This window comes from Nycticebus coucang, chromosome 6 (genome assembly GCF_027406575.1).
Source record: "Nycticebus coucang isolate mNycCou1 chromosome 6, mNycCou1.pri, whole genome shotgun sequence".
Classification (NCBI taxonomy): domain Eukaryota; kingdom Metazoa; phylum Chordata; class Mammalia; order Primates; family Lorisidae; genus Nycticebus; species Nycticebus coucang.
Window position 1 is genome coordinate 32190345 of NC_069785.1, and position 18404 is coordinate 32208748.

The window sequence follows — 18404 nt, forward strand, 5'->3', positions numbered from 1 at the left end:
GATGCTATTTCAGAACTTGATATTGGCATGTTCAACATTTCCACTTGATTTTGGCTAAGTCTTGGAAGGTGAAGTGCTTCGAAGTATTGGTCAATTTCCTTCAGATTTTCATATTTCTGAGAATAAAGTTTCTTGTAATATTCATTAAGGATTTTTTGACGGGAGGGAGACAAGATGGCGGACTGAAGCCAGCTTTCAACAGAGGCTCCCGTCCAGAAGGAGAGTTAAGGGACAGGAATTTAGTAAGTATCCTGGTAGACTTGAGCCTCACCAAGAGAGAAGGTTGAAGAACGCACATCAACACCGCTGAGGCAAGTTGTGATCACAAGGATGCAAACAAAAGGTACAAAATCCACCACCAAGCAGACGGGAGTCCCCCTCCCCCATGAGACCGGCTCAAAAGCCCCACAATTAAACAAGCAGGCAGAAATTAAAGGCCCTCCCACTACACTCCATGGGAGAGACCTTCTAAAAACTGGACCTACCTCCCCTACTGGGGTGTCGTGGTGTTCTCCTGCCAGGCATAAAACTGAATAAAACTTTGGGAATCCTTCGCAGCAACCCTTCCGGCGCTCCTCTCCCGCCCACTGAGGTCTGGAGGCCTGTCCCCCAGGAGTTTGGATCCTTGGGTGATTTCTCAAGGGGAGTGGACAGTCCCCGAGTTGCGACTGGTCAGCATTGACTCTGAGGCACGCGAGTGAGGAGAGGGCACCGGGCTGAGGGGGAGTCACGCCTTGCGGCACTTCCCTGCAGTGCAGTGCACCAACCCTCCCGGGGCAACATTACGGGGCACAAGACTGAATAAGACTCTAGCTTCCCCGTTGAGAGCTGAGAGCCCCTACTCTCACTCGGGGTCTGAGGGCCTATGCCCCAGGAGTTCGGATCCTTGGGTGATTTCTCAAGGGGAGTGCACAGTGCCTGAGCTGTGTCAGGTCAGCGCTGACTCTGGGACACGTGAGTGAGGAGAGGGCACGCTGCTGAGGGGAAATCAAGCCTTGGCGGCACTTCCCTGTGGTGCAGTGCAAGAGCCCTCCCCGGGCCGTAGTGTTGCGTAAAACTGAATGAAACTCTAGCTCCCCCCCCAATCCCAATCAGGGTCTGGGGGCCCATCCCCCAAGAGTTCTGATTCTTGGGGGATCTCCTGAGGGGTGTGTACCCAGCACAAACTACGGCCACTCAGTGCTGACTCTGGGGCGTGGGACAGAGGAGAAAAGGGTCGCCTGAGCACCCACACCAGAGCAGCAGTTCCCTGGAGGTAGATCAACAGCCGTTTTTTCTTTAACGGCAGAACACTCATTTCTGGATATTCTGAGGCCACACCCCCTGTCTCCCTGGGCAACCAGAGGAGGCCACCGGTGAGCGGGGGATTTCCTGACACTGCTCACAAACCCGGGAAGCTTCCAGGGCAGGGCCGACCCAGAGAGGTGTTCGGACGCAAATCTCCAGCAGCAAAGACGTTTGAACTCAAAACAGCCCGTCTCCTGTAGGCGATTTCGACAGGAACAGAGACAGAACCCCGCAAAGTTGTCTGTTCTGTTCTGTTCTGTTCTGTTAGCAGCATCCATCAGGGACGGGGCTAAGCCTGAGTGAACACCTCCTTCCCATCACCTGCATCAAACACTCAAAGATGTCAGGCCCCATCTCCTCCTGCTAGATAGCGGCAGTCTGCGGGGGCCTGGCAGACTTCCTTGCGATTCAGGCAGGTGCAAACCCCTGGAGTGTCTGTTCACTGCAGGCAACTGGGTTAGCCATCTGCAGAGATACCAGTGACTGGGTCCGACGGAAGGGCAAAGTGGGGAAGGAAACGTCAACCTTCCTAGACTGCTCTGTTTGCTGGGTGGCTCCTCCTGACTCCATGCTGCACTGGGGTGAGCCGTGTCAGAGGAGTTACCAGGCCCCTGTGATCCAGTTCCCAGAGACCTCTTGAACTCTCCCACCTGAGACAAGTGCCAATTGAGAAAGTTGATTTGGACCTTTTGAACTGGGCTAATAGACTGAGGACTTTTCAGGTGGTGCCCTGGGTGTGCGATTGTAGGAAGGTTTGATTCTCCTTTTCCAACTGGGGCCAGAGGTGGGCAGGCGGGGTGACTTAATTGCTGATTTTTCCACACAGCTGAGACTTCAAGCCAGAGTAGAAGTTGCAGTAGGATCGAACAGAAACCACCTGAAAACAAGACAGAACCACTTTGCTCCACCACACCAGACAGGGCCCCAGTTTCTCAGGCCACAACACTGTACGGGCCCTCGATAAAACCCCAGGGGAAAAACCAAAGGGAGTAAAATAACAATGGGGCGGAATCAGCGGAAAAACTCTGGTAACATGAATAACCAGAATAGATCAACCCTCCCAAGAAAAGATACGGCACATGTGATTGAAGATCCCATTCATAAACAACTGGCTGAGATGTCAGAAATCGAATTCAGAATTTGGATTGCAGACAAGATTAATAAAATGGAATTAGGAATTCGAGGAGAAATTCAAAAATTGTCTCAAGAATTTAACGAATTTAAAGACAAAACCACCAAAGACTTAGACACACTGAAGCAAGAACTTACAGCCCTCGAAGATATGAAAAATACAGTAGAATCCCTCAGTAACAGAATGGAGCAAGCAGAAGAAAGGATTTCTGACATTGAAGATAAAGTCTTCGAATGCTTCCAATCTCTCAAAGAGGAAGAGAAATGGAGAGCAAAAACGGATCACTCACTCAGAGAACTCTCAGATAATTCGAAAAAAAGCAACATAAGGATTATAGGAATTTCTGAGAACGATGAAGTGGCCTCCGAGGGCACAGAGGCCCTTCTGCATGAAATTATGAAAGAAAATTTTCCAGACATGCCTAGAGAATCTGAAATTCAGATAGCAGACAGCTTCAGAACCCCAGCACGATTCAACCCCAATAAGTCATCCCCCAGACATATCATAATTAGCTTCACTAAAGTTAACATGAAAGAGAAGATTCTCAAAGCAGCCCGGCGAAAGAAAACTATAACGTACAAAGGTAAGAATATTAGAATAGCTGCAGATCTCTCTGCTGAAACTTTTCAAGCCAGAAGAGGCTGGTCATCAACTTTTAATCTCCTAAAGCAAAAAAACTTTCAACCCAGGATCTTGTATCCAGCTAAACTGAGTTTCATCTATGATGGAGAAATTAAATACTTCAATGACATTCATATGTTGAAAAAATGTGCCATAAGTAAACCAGCTCTTCAGGATGTTCTCAGACCTATCCTCCACAATGACCAACTCAATCCTATACCACAAAAGTAAACTCACTCAGAAACTTCAGATCAAACTCCAACTTTCACACTGGCGAAAGGATTAAAAATGTCCACTGGACCTTTGAAAAACTCGATACCCAAAATTCAACCAGACTTATCAATACTCTCCATCAATGTGAATGGCTTAAACTGTCCTCTAAAGAGGCATAGGTTAGCTGACTGGATACAAAAACTCAAGCCAGATATTTGTTGCATACAAGAGTCACATCTCAACTTAAAAGACAAATACAGACTCAGGGTGAAAGGATGGTCACCCATATTTCAGGCAAATGGTAATCAGAAAAAAGCAGGTGTTGCAATTTTATTTACAGATACAGTAGGCTTTAAACCATCAAAATTAAGGAAGGTCAAGAATGGTCACTTCATATTTGTTAAGGGTAATACTCAATATGATGAGATCTCAATTATTAATATCTATGCACCCAACCAGAATGCACCTCAATTTATAAGAGAAACTCTAACAGACATGAGTAGCTTGATTTCCTCCAGCTCCATAATCGTCGGAGATTTCAACACTCCCTTGGCTGTGTTGGATCGATCCTCCAGAAAGAAGCTGAGCAAAGAAATCTTAGATTTAAACCTAACCATCCAATATTTAGATTTAGCAGACATCTACAGAACATTTCATCCCAACAAAACTGAATACACATACTTCTCATCAGCCCACGGAACTTACTCCAAAATTGACCACATTTTATGTCACAAGTCTAAACTCAGTAAATTTAAAGGAATAGAAATTATTCCATGCATCTTCTCGGACCATCATGGAATAAAACTTGAATTGAGTAACAACAGGAATCTGCATACCCATACGAAAACATGGAAGTTAAATAACCTTATGCTGAATGACAGCTGGGTCAGAGATGAGATTAAGAAAGAAATCGCCAATTTTTTGGAACAAAACGACAATGAAGACACAAACTATCAGAACCTCTGGGACACTGCAAAGGCAGTTCTAAGAGGGAAATTTATAGTACTGCAAGCCTTCCTCAAGAGAACGGAAAGAGAGGAAGTTAACAACTTAATGGGACATCTCACGCAACTGGAAAAGGAAGAACATTCCAACCCCAAACTCAGTAGAAGAAAAGAAATAACCAAAATTAGAGCAGAATTAAATGAAATTGAAAACAAAAGAATAATACAACAGATCAATAAATCAAAAAGCTGGTTTTTTGAAAAGGTCAATAAAATAGATAAACCTCTGGCCAACCTAATCGGGAAAAAAAGAGTAAAATCTCTAATATCATCAATCAGAAACAACAAAAACGAAATAACCACAGACTCATCAGAAATCCAAAAAATCCTTAATGAATATTACAAGAAACTTTATTCTCAGAAATATGAAAATCTGAAGGAAATAGACCGATACTTGGAAGCACGCCACCTTCCAAGACTTAACCAGAATCAAGTGGAAATGTTGAACAGACCCATATCAAGTTCAGAAACAGCATCAACTATACAAAACCTCCCTAAAAAGAAAAGCCCGGGACCAGATGGTTTCACGTCAGAATTCTACCAAACCTTTAAAGAGGAATTAGTACCTATATTACTCAACCTGTTCCAAAATGTAGAAAAAGAAGGAAGACTACCCAACACGTTCTATGAAGCAAACATCACCCTGATCCCCAAACCAGGAAAAGACCCAACAAGAAAAGAAAATTATAGACCAATATCACTAATGAATATAGATGCAAAAATATTCAACAAGATCCTAACAAACAGAATCCAGCAACACATCAAACAAATTATACATCATGACCAAGTTGGTTTTATCCCAGGGTCTCAAGGCTGGTTCAATATACGTAAATCTATAAATGTAATTCAGCACATAAACAAATTAAAAAACAAAGACCATATGATTCTCTCAATTGATGCAGAAAAAGCTTTTGATAATATCCAGCATCCCTTCATGATCAGAACACTCAAGAAAATTGGTCTAGAAGGGACTTTTCTTAAACTGATAGAGGCTATCTACAGCAAACCCACAGCCAATATCATATTGAATGGAGTTAAATTGGAATCATTTCCACTCAGATCAGGAACCAGACAAGGCTGCCCATTGTCTCCATTGCTTTTCAACATTGTAATGGAAGTTTTAGCCACCGCAATTAGGGAAGAAAAGGCGATCAAGGGTATCCATATAGGGTCAGAAGAGATCAAACTCTTGCTCTTTGCAGATGATATGATTGTGTATCTGGAAAACACTAGGGACTCTACTACAAAACTCCTAGAAGTGATCAAGGAATACAGCAGCGTCTCAGGTTACAAAATTAACATTCATTAATCGGTAGCCTTTATATACACCAACAACAGTCAAATTGAAAAAACAGTTAAGGACTCTATCCCATTCACAGTAGTGCCAAAGAAGATGAAATATTTGGGAATTTACCTAACAAAAGACGTGAAAGATCTCTATAAAGAGAACTATGAAACTCTAAGAAAAGAAATAGCTGAAAATGTTAACAAATGGAAAAACATACCATGCTCATGGCTGGGAAGAATCAACATTATCAAAATGTCCATACTACCCAAAGCAATATATAATTTCAACGCACTCCCTATTAAAGCTCCACTGTCATATTTTAAAGATCTTGAAAAAACTTTACTTCGTTTTCTATGGAATCAGAAAAAACCTCGAATAGCCAAGACATTACTCAGAAATAAAAACAAAACAGGAGGAATCACACTACCAGACCTCAGACTTTACTACAAATCGATAGTGATCAAAACAGCATGGTATTGGCACCAAAACAGAGAAGTAGATATCTGGAACAGAATAGAGAACCAAGAGACGAATCCAGCTACTTACCGCTATTTGATTTTTGACAAGCCAATTAAAAACATTCAGTGGGGAAAAGATTCCCTATTTAACAAATGGTGCTGGGTGAACTGGCTGGCAACCTGCAGAAGACTGAAATTGGACCCACACCTTTCACCATTAAATAAGATAGACTCTCATTGGATTAAAGATTTAAACTTAAAACATGAAACTATAAAAATACTAGAGGAGAATGCAGGGAAAACCCTTGAAGAAATTGGTCTGGGTGAGTATTTCATGAGGAGAACCCCCCGGGCAATTGAAGCAGCTTCAAAAATACAGTACGGGGACTTGATCAAACTAAAAAGCTTCTGCACAGCTAAGAACACAGTAAGCAGAGCAAGCAGACAGCCCTCAGAATGGGAGAAGATATTTGCAGGGTATATCTCTGACAAAGGTTTAATAACCAGAATCCACAGAGTACTCAAACGCATCAGCAAGAAAAAAACAAGGTATCCCATCGCAGGCTGGGCAAGGGATTTGAAGAGAAACTTCTCTGAAGAAGACAGGCGCACGGCCTTCAGACATATGAAAAAAATGCTCATCATCTTTAATCATCAGAGAAATGCAAATCAAAACTACTTTGAGATATCATCTAACTCCAAAGAGACTAGCCTATATCACAAAATCTCAAGACCAGAGATGTTGGCGTGGATGCGGAGAAAAGGGAACACTTCTGCACTGCTGGTGGGAATGCTCCATCCATGGAGCATCCAAGGAATACATTCCTTTTGGAAAGATATATGGAGAACACTCAGAGATCTAAAAATAGATCTGCCATTCAATCCTGTAATTCCTCTGCTGGGCATATACCCAGAAGACCTAAAATCACAACATAACAAAGATATTTGTACCAGAATGTTTATTGCAGCCCAATTCATAATAGCTAAGTCATGGAAAAAGCCCAAGTGCCCATCGATCCACGAATGGATTAATAAATTGTGGTATATGTATACCATGGAATACTATGCAGCCTTAAAGAAAGATGGAGACTTTACCTCTTTCATGTTTACATGGATGGAGCTGGAACATATTCTTCTTAGTAAAGTATCCCAAGAATGGAAGAAAAAGTACCCAATGTACACAGCCCTACTATGAAACTAATTTGGGACTCTCACATGAAAGCTATAACCCAGCTACAACTTAACAATAGGGGGAAGTGGGAATGGGGGGGGTGGGTAGAGGGAGGGGGATCGGTGGGATCACACCTGTGGTGCATATTACAGGGGTATTTGCGAAACTTGGTAAATATAGAATGTAAATATTTTGGCACAGTAACTGAGATAACGCCGGAAAGGCTATGTTAACCATTGTGATAAAAATGTGTCAAATGGTTTATGAAGCGAGTGTATGATGCCCCATGATCATATCAATGTATACAGTTATGATTGAATAAAAATAAATAAATAAATAAATAAATAAAGGATTTTTTGAATTTCTGAGGAGTCTGTTGTTATTTCATCTTTGTTGTTTCTGATTGATGAGATTAGAGATTTTACACTTTTTATCCTGGTTATGTTAGCCAAAGGTTTATCTATGTTAGTGACCTTTTGAAAAAACCAACTTTTTGATTTATTGATCTGTTGTATAATTATTTCATTTTCAATTTCATTTAATTCTGCTCTAATTTTGGTTATTTCTTTTCTTCTACTGGGTTTGGGGTTGGAATGTTCTTCCTTTTCCAGTTGCTTGAGATGTCCCATTAAGTTGTTAACTTTCTCTCTTTCCGTTCTCTTGAGGAAGGCTTGCAATGCTATAAATTTCCCTGTTAGGACTGCCTTTGTGGTATCCCAGAGGTATTGATAATTCACTTCTTCATTGTCATTTTGTTCCAAAAATTTGGCAAGTTTTCTTCTTAATCTCATCTCTGACCCAGCTATCATTCAGCATAAGGTTATTTAACTTCCATGTTTTTGTATGAGTGTACAGATTCCTGTTGTTACTGAGTTCAACTTTTATTCCATGGTGGTCCGAGAGGATGCAAGGAATAATTTCTAATTCTTTAAATTTACTAAGGTTAGACTTGTGACCTAAGATGTGATCAATTTTGAAGTATGTTCCGTGGGCTGATGAGAAGTATATCTATTCAGTTTTGTTGGGATAAAAATGTTCTGTAGATGTCTGCTAAATCCAAATGTTGGATGGTTAGGCTTAAATCTAAAATTTCTTTACTCAGCTTCTTATTGGAGGATCTATCCAGCACTACCAAAGGAGTGTTGAAATCTCGACTATTATGGAGCTGGAGGAAATCAAGTTGCTCATGTCTGTTAGAGTTTCTCTTATAAATTGAGGTGCATTCTGGTTGGGTGCATAAATATTCATAATTGAAATCTCATCATATTGAGTATTACCCTTAACAAATATGTAGTGACCATTCTTATCTTTCTTTACTTTTGTTGGTTTAAAGCCTATTGTGTCAGCAAATAGAATTGCAACACCTGCTTTTTTCTGATTACCATTTGCCTGAAATATGGACAACCACCCTTTCACGCTGAGTCTATATTTATCTTTTAAGGTAAGATGTGACTCTTGTATGCAGCAAATATCTGACCTGAGTTTTTGTATCCAGTCAGCTAACCTGTGCCTCTTTAGAGGATAGTTTAAGCCATTCACATTAATGGAGAATATTGATAGGTCTGATAAAATTTTGGGTATCGAGTTTTTCAAAAGTCCAGTGGAGAAATTTAATTCTTTCACCATTGTGGAAGTTGGAGTTTGATCAAAAGTTTCTGAGTGAGTTTATTGTTGTGGTAGAGGATTAGGGTGGTCATTATGCAGGGTAGGTCTGAGAATATCCTGGAGAACTGGTTTGGTTATGGCAAATTTCTTCAACACATGAATGTCATTAAAGTATTCAATTTCTCCATCATAAATGAAACTCAGTTTAGCTGGATACAGGATCCGAGGTTGAAAGTTATTTTGCCTCAGGAGATTAAAAGTAGATGACCACCCTCTTCTGGCTTGAAAGGTTTCAGCAGAAAGATCTGCAGTCATTCCAATATTCTTCCCTTTGTAGGTAATAAATTTCTTGCGTCTAGCTGCTTTCAGAATTTTTTCCTTCATATTGACACTAGTGAAGTTAATTATAATATGCCTGGGGGATGTCTTATTTGGATTGAGTTGTTCTGGGGTTCTGAAACTGTCTGCTATCTGCATTTCAGAATCTCTTGACATATCTGGAAATTTTTCTTTCATAATTTCATGGAGAAGGGTCTGTGCCTTGCAAGGCCACGTCATCACTTTCAGGGATTCCAATGAGGCGAATATTAGCCTTCTTCAAATTATCCCAGAGCTCTCTAAGAGAATGATCCATTTTTGCTCTCCATTTCTCTTCTTCTTTGAGAGTTTGGGAGCATTCAAACACCTTGTCTTCAATGTCAGAAATCCTTTCTTCTGCCTGCTCCACTCTGTTACTGCGGGATTCTACTATGTTTTTCAGGTCTTTGAGGACTGCAAATTCTTGCTTCAGTGCATCAAAATTTTTGGTGGTTTTGTCTTTAAATTCACTCTATTCTTGAGACAATTTTTGAATTTCTCCTCGAATTTCTAATTTTGACCTTTTAATTGCTCCTCGGATTTCTAATTCCAAATTTTCCTCCATTCTGTTAATCTTGTTTGCAATCCAAATTCTGAATTCGATTTCTGACATCTCGGTCAACTGTTTATGAATGAGACCTTCAGTTACATCTGCCATATCTTTCCTTGGGGGGGTTGATCTATTCTGGTTATTCATGTTACCAGAGTTTTTCTGCTGATTGCACCCCATGATTACTTTATGCAATTTGATTTTTCCCTGGAGCCTTGTCAAGGACCCGTGAGTGCTACGGCCTGAGATGTTGGCGACCTATTTTATGTGGTGGGGCTAAGTGGTTCTGTCTTGTTTTCAGCTGGTCTCTGTTCACCCCTAGTGAAACTGTTACTCTGGGTTGAAGTATCAGCTGTGGAGAAATACCAGCAATTAAGTCACCCTGCCCCCCACAGGCAACAATTGGAAGAGGAAAATCAAACTTCCTATAACCACACACCCAGGGCACCAGTTGAATATTCCTCAGGTGATTGGCTCAGTTCAAAAGGTCCAAATTAATTGTCTCAGTCAGCACCTGTCTCAGGTGGGAGAGTTTAAAAGGTCTCTGGCAACTGGAATGCAAGGGTCTGGTGACAACTCAAATATGACTTGCTCCAGTGCTCCGTGAAGCCCGGAGGACCCACCCAGCAAATAGATTAGTCTGGGAAGGTTGATGCCTCCTTCCATACCTTGCAGCTCTGTCACACACAGTCACTGGCTAGCCCCGCAGGGCTGTGACCCAGTCAGTTGTCTCCAGTGAGCAGATACTCCAGAGTTTTGCACATGCCTAAATCACAAGGAAGTCCATATCTGCTTAGCCAGGCCAATGCTCTCTGCCTCTATAAAGCAGGGGCAATGAGGCCTGTCAACCTCGGGCACTTGATGGAGGCTGGGAGGTGTTCACTCAGTTCCAGCCCCGCCCTTGATTGATGTTACTGGTAGAGTAGAACAACCCTGTGGGAGTTTGTTTCTGTCCCTGCTAAATTCCTCTGCAAAAGAGGGGCCGATTTGAGTTCCCAGAACCTATGATTCAGGTCCTGTATTTGCTCCTGAAGGTTTGTATTTGCAGCACGGTTAGCTGTCAGCTCTAGCCTCCTGTCCTCCTTTGTCTACAGGCTGATGATCCCCTGAGGGCCAGGTGCATCATAGTCTAGTCCCCGCATTCCACCCAGGCCAGTACCACCTCAGGCAAACCCTTTACTCATGGGGTCTGTGTTTCAGTCCCAGATCTGTTCTGCAGTGGTTGCCATCTAAGAAGATGCCCGGCCTCCTCTGGCTGCCCAAGGAGACAGGGGGAGGGCTTTGGGATATCCGGGGGTGGGCCTTGTTATTGCTAAAGACAGCTGCTGCTCTGCCCCTCGGGGCACTGCCACTCTGGTGTGATTCTGTCTCAGCCGACTTTTGTCTCCTTACTCTCATCCTGCAGAATCAGCACTGTCCAGCTGCAGTCCAGGTCCTGTCTACATCTCTCGAGACATCACCCAAGAATCTGGACTCCTGGGGGGCAGGCCTATAGACCTCAGAGTGAGAATGGAGGGGAATCCTGGGAGTTCAGAATTGGAGGTCATAACACCAAGCTCATTGAGACCAAATGAGCAAATAAACAGATACAAAGGCTACCAGACACACGAGCCCATAGATACACAGATGGAGACACATAGACATACAGACAACACCCATGACAACAACAACAAAAAACAACTACAATAAAAATAGTGATAATCATAAAATAATTGAAAAAAAAAGAAAAAAGTGGTGTTCATAAAAAAGTTAAAAAAGAAGAAAGGAGAAATTAAAAATAGAAAAAATAGAAATAAAAAACATATCTATAAAAAATAATAAATTAACAATAGCTCCTCCAAGAAAATGGTGAGGAAAAACAGAACAAAAAAAGGCACCAACCACAAAAATATTATTCTTATATATATCTAGAAATATACATCTATATGTATGATGTAGGGATCAACTTTCATAGGAATATATTTATAATGCAATATACTTTCTGGACACCAGGTGGTGCTGTGAGTGGTTCCCAAGCTTATACCTGATTCACAGTTCATGCTGTTACCACAGTAACCACCCTACCTGTCCTATCGCCATTTTGGAGTTTCTGTAAAAGTTTGTCACCTAACTATTGTGCAACCTCAGCTGCTCTGTTCCAGACGGCACTCCTATCCAACCTCCCAACTCAGTGCAGGAGTCCACACTTCACAAATCTTTCCACTCTGCTCCCACATTCTCCTGCAAACTGGCAACTGCAATCGGCTGTGGGGAGGGTGTTGGCTGCTGGCAGCTCCCACAGTTGCTGAAGAGTCCCAGAGCTGTAGCCAGTTCCTGTGGCTGGAGCACTCGGGGACCTTATTCTCAGTTTTGTGGTTCAGAGTCTCCCTTTTGAATTGGGACTTTTGAGTCCAGCCACCCGCCAGTTCGCGGAGCAGCCTGAACAGCCAGCCCCCTCCAACATTCCCCACCAGGAATGTTCCGGTCTATTTAATCACTCCTGTTGTTCTGAGGGAAGGCGTCTGCCATTTTGGATAGTTCAAAATGTCTGTTTCCCGGGCAGGATCCCTTCCCTTCAATTTTCCATTGGGTTGCCCAGCTCCCCATGGTTTTGAGTGGTTCTCCTTTCGGGTGCCTCCCTCAGCTCAGGAATAAATTTTCATCAATCCCATTTCTATATTCTAATAACAGTTAATCTGAGAGTTAAATCAAGGACTTAATAGAATTTATAATGAATACAAAGAAAATAAACTATCCAAGAATATACTTAATCAAGTGAAAGATCTCTACAAGGAGAACTGCAAAACTTTACTGAAAGAAAAAAATTACAGATAATACAAACAAATGGGAAAATATCCCATGCTCAAGAATGGGTATACTTAGAATCAACATTGTATAAATGTTCATAATGCCCATAGTAATATAATTCTTTACTACAAGAAGTTTCTGATAATTATAGAGTACAGTAAATACACACAAAACAATACATAAATCAAGCAAGTAAGCCATCTACTTTGATATCTTAGGAATGGGATACAGAGATAGAAGATATTCATCAGCTACTTGAGGTCCTTGGTGCATATATAAGTCTGGTCCAATCAAGAGAAAGACACATAGTAATATGAACCTAAAAATGTTATATTTTTTAATTAATATTTTTTTAATTTATATTTTTTTAATTTAATTTTATTTTTATTTTTGGTACAGATTGAGTCAAAGTTATAAGTGTGCCCTTCACTCAGATAGCATGCACTATGCCCAATAGGTGTGAATTTACCCATTCCCTTCTTTTTCCTCCCTCTAGCTTGATTTTCATTGAGATTTACTTCCATAAGTGCATTTAAGTGTTGAACAATTAGTTCCAACTTGGTATTGAGTACATGTGTTTGTTTCTCCATTTCTGTGATGTTTCACCTAGAACAATGGGTTCTGGTTCCATCCATGTTGTCGCAAAAGACTGTAAAATAGTACAACCTCTATGGAAAACTGCATGACTGATAGAAAGATTTCATTTTATGGCTGAGTTGTACTCCATAGTATGCATATACCATATTTTACTAATCCATTCATGTATTGGTGGACACTGGGTTGTTTCCACATCTTTGTGGTTGTAAATTGTGTTCCTATAAACATTCAAGTGAAGGTGTCCTTTTATAACATGAATTTTTATTCTTTGGGTATATTTCCAGCAATGGGACTTCCTGATCAAATGGTAGGTCTACTTTTAAGTACTTTGAAGTATTGTCACACAGTTTCCATACACGCTGTACTAGTTCACAGTCCCACTAAAAGTGTGCAAGAGTTCCTTTCTCTCTGATCCACACCAGCATCAGTTGTTTGGGGACTTAATTATTTACTTTAATTAAGGGACTTTATTATTTACTTATATTTTTACAAGTCCCAAACATCTTAAACCAGGAATTTTAAAATTAAGAATTATACATAAGAGAGGATAAAAATAAAATGGAATGAATAACTCTGAAGCATACAGGGATTGCAGATAAGGTGAAGCCACTACTCAGTCTGGGACAAAAGGCCCAAAGTTTGTATATAAAATAAAAATAGGAAGTAGAGATTACTTTGAATACTCAGGCAAAATTTGGGGGGGGGGAGATGGAGGGTGTTCTCTCAGCTGCTAGAGGTCCTTGGTATGGAAAATAATTTTCTTTGAAAGTCAGCTTGAGTTCAGATCCAAAGAAACTGGAGAGTGTCCACCATGGTCTCTTTGGGCAATATGGCTGAGCTGATGACAGTGAGTCACCTGAAATTAGTCATCTCGTGGAAGATAAAAGAGAGTGTGGTCCAGAAATAGAAAGGAAAGGAAGGAGGAAGAGAGGGAAACATTAATGGGCATGTATTTCTTGGTCATAATTTTATGTCTCTACTGCCCATTTACCTTCCATTTATCTTACATCACTCCAGCAATCACTCAAACAGATTTTTCAAATATAACCATATAATTATGTCTTTAAAAATACTTCTGATCTCCCAATCCATCATTTGGCTAGTGCATTCCATTGGCCACATTCAACTTATTCTCCAGGTAGTTTGAGGATTCCTACCATCTTATTCATTATAGCATGAGCTAAATAAAAACTAGAAAGTTTCCCTTCTCTTCCCCCTACATTATGTCAGAGTGTTCAGTATCCTGCAAAGATTCAAGCATGCAAGGAGTATAAAAACTTTGAATACAGTTCTTTCTATATAAATCAAACTTATACTGGGATTAATACTAGATGTTAGTATCCACTGCAATTTTTATTAGTATTTCCAGCAGAGGTCAGCATGTCTAAACTTACTACATGATTGATTATCACAATTTGAGCATATAAGTATCAATCTTCAATACTCCAACTGTAAAATCACATAAGAACATGATGAAAGCAATGAGTGAAAGTGATAGTAGCCAGAGGAAACAGTAAAATAGATGGGATGTCATGAAAAAACAAAGTATTGAATTATTTCACTGAGATACCAATTTTTAAAGTGTGAATTCAGATGTGAATCTGTAAGACAATGAAACAGCTTCTTTAAAGTGAAGAGGGGAAATGTAAACCCAAAATTACAGATCAGGTGAAAACATCTTTCAGAAATAAAGGTGAAATAAAGAATACAGACATTTTCAGATAAAGGACAACTGAAAAAGATAGCAGGGTGTCAAGAGATGGAAGGTCCAGTTCAGATTGCCTCATTTGCTCTTTTTTGGAAAAAGATTAGGATTATCTGTTTCTTCGTGGTTAAATAGGCATCAGTGGAGTATTTTAGGGCAGACCGTACCAGATGAAGATGCTCAGAGCCATGAGTGTCCATGAGTCCATGAGCGTCAGACTGACTACAATAGATGACCACCCTCTGGGGTTATGGAAATGTAATGAGGAATAAGGAGCTTGATGGCATTTACTTCCTCAGAGGTTTGCCTTATTCAAACCTTTAAGGCATTATACCTCAGCAAATATGTAAGATGAAATTCCGGTTGCTATGCTCTGCTGCTGGTATTTTTTGCTCCCTAGTCATTTCAGGAGTTCAGTTGAACTCTGAGGGAAGCCCTTCTGAGGCTGTCTTACTATTGGCTGCTCTCAGGGAGACAGCCCAGGTGAGAGCTTATGGTATCAGCTCTGGCAGTTGCTTAGACAAAGCAAAAGAGCCTAGAACCTGTGTTCTAGTTTTTACATGGAATATGAGGCAGGTGGCAAGAGTGATCATGCTCCTGAACCTGGTTGAGTTACTTTGGAATTAAGAATTGGATCTGGGCCTTGAGGATGTTGGATAGGAATCCGTAGTCTTGCCTGCTGCCAGCTGTTTTTTATGCTAAGGGAGAGCTTTGGGGTCCCATCTTCCCCCAAGGAAGCTGTTAAGGCTTTATATGTGCCTAAGACAGTAAAGGTTATCTGGATTTCTAATTTACAGGGTCCATCCATGGTGGTGGAGGTGACACAAAGAAAGTAGACCTTTTACCTCCATACATGTTTTCTTGGGCCTCCATGGAATAAATATAAAGTATATTTTTGCTCCAAAACAAAAATTAGAAGTAAATTGTATGGTATGTAGATAGTGGAAAAGCAGGGGATAAAAGTAGATTTGAAAATGGTTGAGAACCATGGAGGTGCTCAGAGGGATGTTCCACTTCACCTCACTTTCAGGATAAGAGCTAGTATTGTGTTTTACTCCCTTTGGTACTTTGAGCCTCGCTAAGACCACCCAGCCCATCTCCATGGACTTACATGAAAGCCAAGATGTAAACATAACTTGTAGCCACACAAATACTGCTCCAGCAATTATATCTTCTGGTACCAACAGCTCCCCACCCAGGGACCAAGATTTATTATTCAAGGATATAAGACATATATAACAAATGAAGTGGCATCTCTATTTATCCTTGCTGACAGAAAGTCTAACACCCTGAGCCTACCCCAGGTTGCCCTGAGTGACACTGCTGTGTACTACTGCATCGCGGCTGACACACAGTGAGACAGATGGGTCTGCACCTGAGCAGTCTCCTTCTGCATGGTGGGAGTTAGTGTCTGTGCCTCAGCCCAGAAGCAATGCCTTCTGAAATTTTTATTTATTTTTAATTTCATAAGACATTAGCAAATTTATGTACATTGTAATTATTTAAATAATTTAATCTTATTTTTTTTACCATTTAGAGACACAATAAAATCTCTCAAATGTTGTCCTGATTAAAAAGGAGAATCCAAAAGCAAAGCGTGAAATATCTTCACTATATTAAAAATCAAGAACAAATAAACTAAAGGCAGATTCCCTCTGAATGTAATAATTGCTCTACAGGCTTCAGAGAAATCATTTTGAGAAATATACACTGAAGTTCTGTGGTTTGTCTTATTTGCTAGTAGAGAAATTCTAAGTGCATATTGAAGTTCAGGTGTATTTTAGGAGATGCTGCAGCCAGTGTCCTTTTCAGGTTTGATATCTGGCTCTTTCACAGGTTTTACTTCTTCTTCTGGTTTGAGTTTGGTACTGTCATCTTTGGGTCTCTTGGTGAGATCAAATGCAGCCAATGTTTCTGGTGTCCAGTGAGCACTTGTGGGAGGAAATTGGAAAGGTACAGGCTCTACAAGACCATAATTTGCTTTGAGTTCCAGTTGTGGGGCTTCCGTTGGAATTTTTTGAAAGCAAATAAACCCGTTTTCTCTTTGACATTTTTCTAGGGTATTCTTCACAAGGTTTCCAAGTTTCCTAAAAAACAAATGTCCTGAAGGTCTAACTGTTGGCCCAGGTCCTTTGGTTTCTCCATATGCTTTACATACTGCTTCTGCCTTTGCATAAAATTTTTCTGCTTCTTGGAGAGACCTGACTGCTTCTCCACATTTGTCACTAGCCAATCAAGTCTGACCATGATAACAGAAAGCATAAGCTGTGTAGAAACACATTTTCAAATGAAGATATTTTCTCCATTTAGCAGAATACGAAGGCTCCAAACTGGATAAAACATGATCAGCTTTTTGATAGAAATTGGCTGTTTCATATGCCAGTGCGGCAATTAGTCCAGGAGCAGGTTTTAGGTCAATTGCTCGAGCAGTTGTTACTTCTTGAGCTTCAGCCTGACACTGGATAATATAAGCTTCTATGAGCCGTCCTTCTAAATCCCTTCCCTTTTCTGCAGGTGTAATAAATTTGGGGATATGACTTTCCTTTAGATGTTTAAAAATCCCAGCTGCAATTTTTAGGCTTCGATGGACTTCTTTTGCTTCATCTTCTGTTATGTTTTCTTTTCCAGCCAGTCTTGAAGCATATTTGGTATACCATAAAGCTACATTAAATCACATGGAAATTAATTCGAAAACAGAATCCTGTTGGGCACTTGGAACCTGTCCTTGTAATGTATCAGTACACTTGAAATTTCGAATATATCGTAATTTGCTTTCTTGAGTAGATTCATCCAATGAATTTATGAAGCCTTGTAAAAGCGAAGAATATGAATCTGCTGCATTCTTCATCATTTCTGGATTACAGCTCAAATCAGTGAACAGTTCAAGGAGGCGTGCCCTGGATGATCTCAAATCATTGCAAATTTTTGAAGCAGGAGGGCCAGTGGCTATACCATAGTAATTAAAAGAAACAGGAGCGGCTTTTAATGGCTTCCTATGAAACCAATGGGTCATTTTCTCCAGATGTTTTCTGAGCGTCGCCCAGAGCTTGGAGCGTCCACGCAGCCTCTTCTCTGGTGCCCGGTGCAGTCCGGGCGGCGGGCCAGACCGTGCGCACGCGCCGTCACCAGCGTACGCTTCTTTCCTAATAGGCATGGAATTTCTGGGTCTGTGCAGCAGGCCTCCTGAGGGAAGAAAGGCAGTATTGGAGTCCGCGACAAGAAAAGGAGGGAGGCGGAGAATCAAGGCTACTGAAATAGAGCGAGGCGAAGCGGGACCGGCGCCGAGCCGGAGTCATGTGGTCCGGGGACCGTGACAGCTATGGCGCCGCCCAGAGGTGGAGTGGCTGTCGCGGTGTTTCAGACCCCTCAGAACACATTGTTCATCAGCCCTCTCCAACTTCTCCTTCTTGGTTTTTCCTCTTGAGCTGCGGCCTCTTCCTCAGAGAGGAAAGAAGGCATCGGTTCGGGTTCGGTGAGGAGGGGAGCGCCGCAATAGCGATGGCGGCCCGGGGTGGAGGGCTAGTCTTATTTATTTAATAGATATTTTATTTACATGTTCTAAAATTTAAAAAGCACCAAAGGGTATCCAGTGCAATGTCTGATCCCTGGCTACCCAGTGACCAAAACGA

At 41.2% G+C, this 18404-nt stretch overlaps 1 protein-coding gene across 1 annotated transcript; it reads right to left on the minus strand.

Annotated features, from left to right (window-relative positions):
• Nucleotides 1–16327: 16327 nt before the first annotated feature.
• On the minus strand, nt 16328–17799 carry LOC128587393 (BRO1 domain-containing protein BROX-like). Its single transcript, XM_053593469.1, is given in 1 exon segment — nt 16328–17799. A coding segment is annotated over 1 exon segment (1233 nt). The 5' UTR covers nt 17789–17799; the 3' UTR covers nt 16328–16555.
• Between the last annotated feature and the right edge of the window lie 605 nt (nt 17800–18404).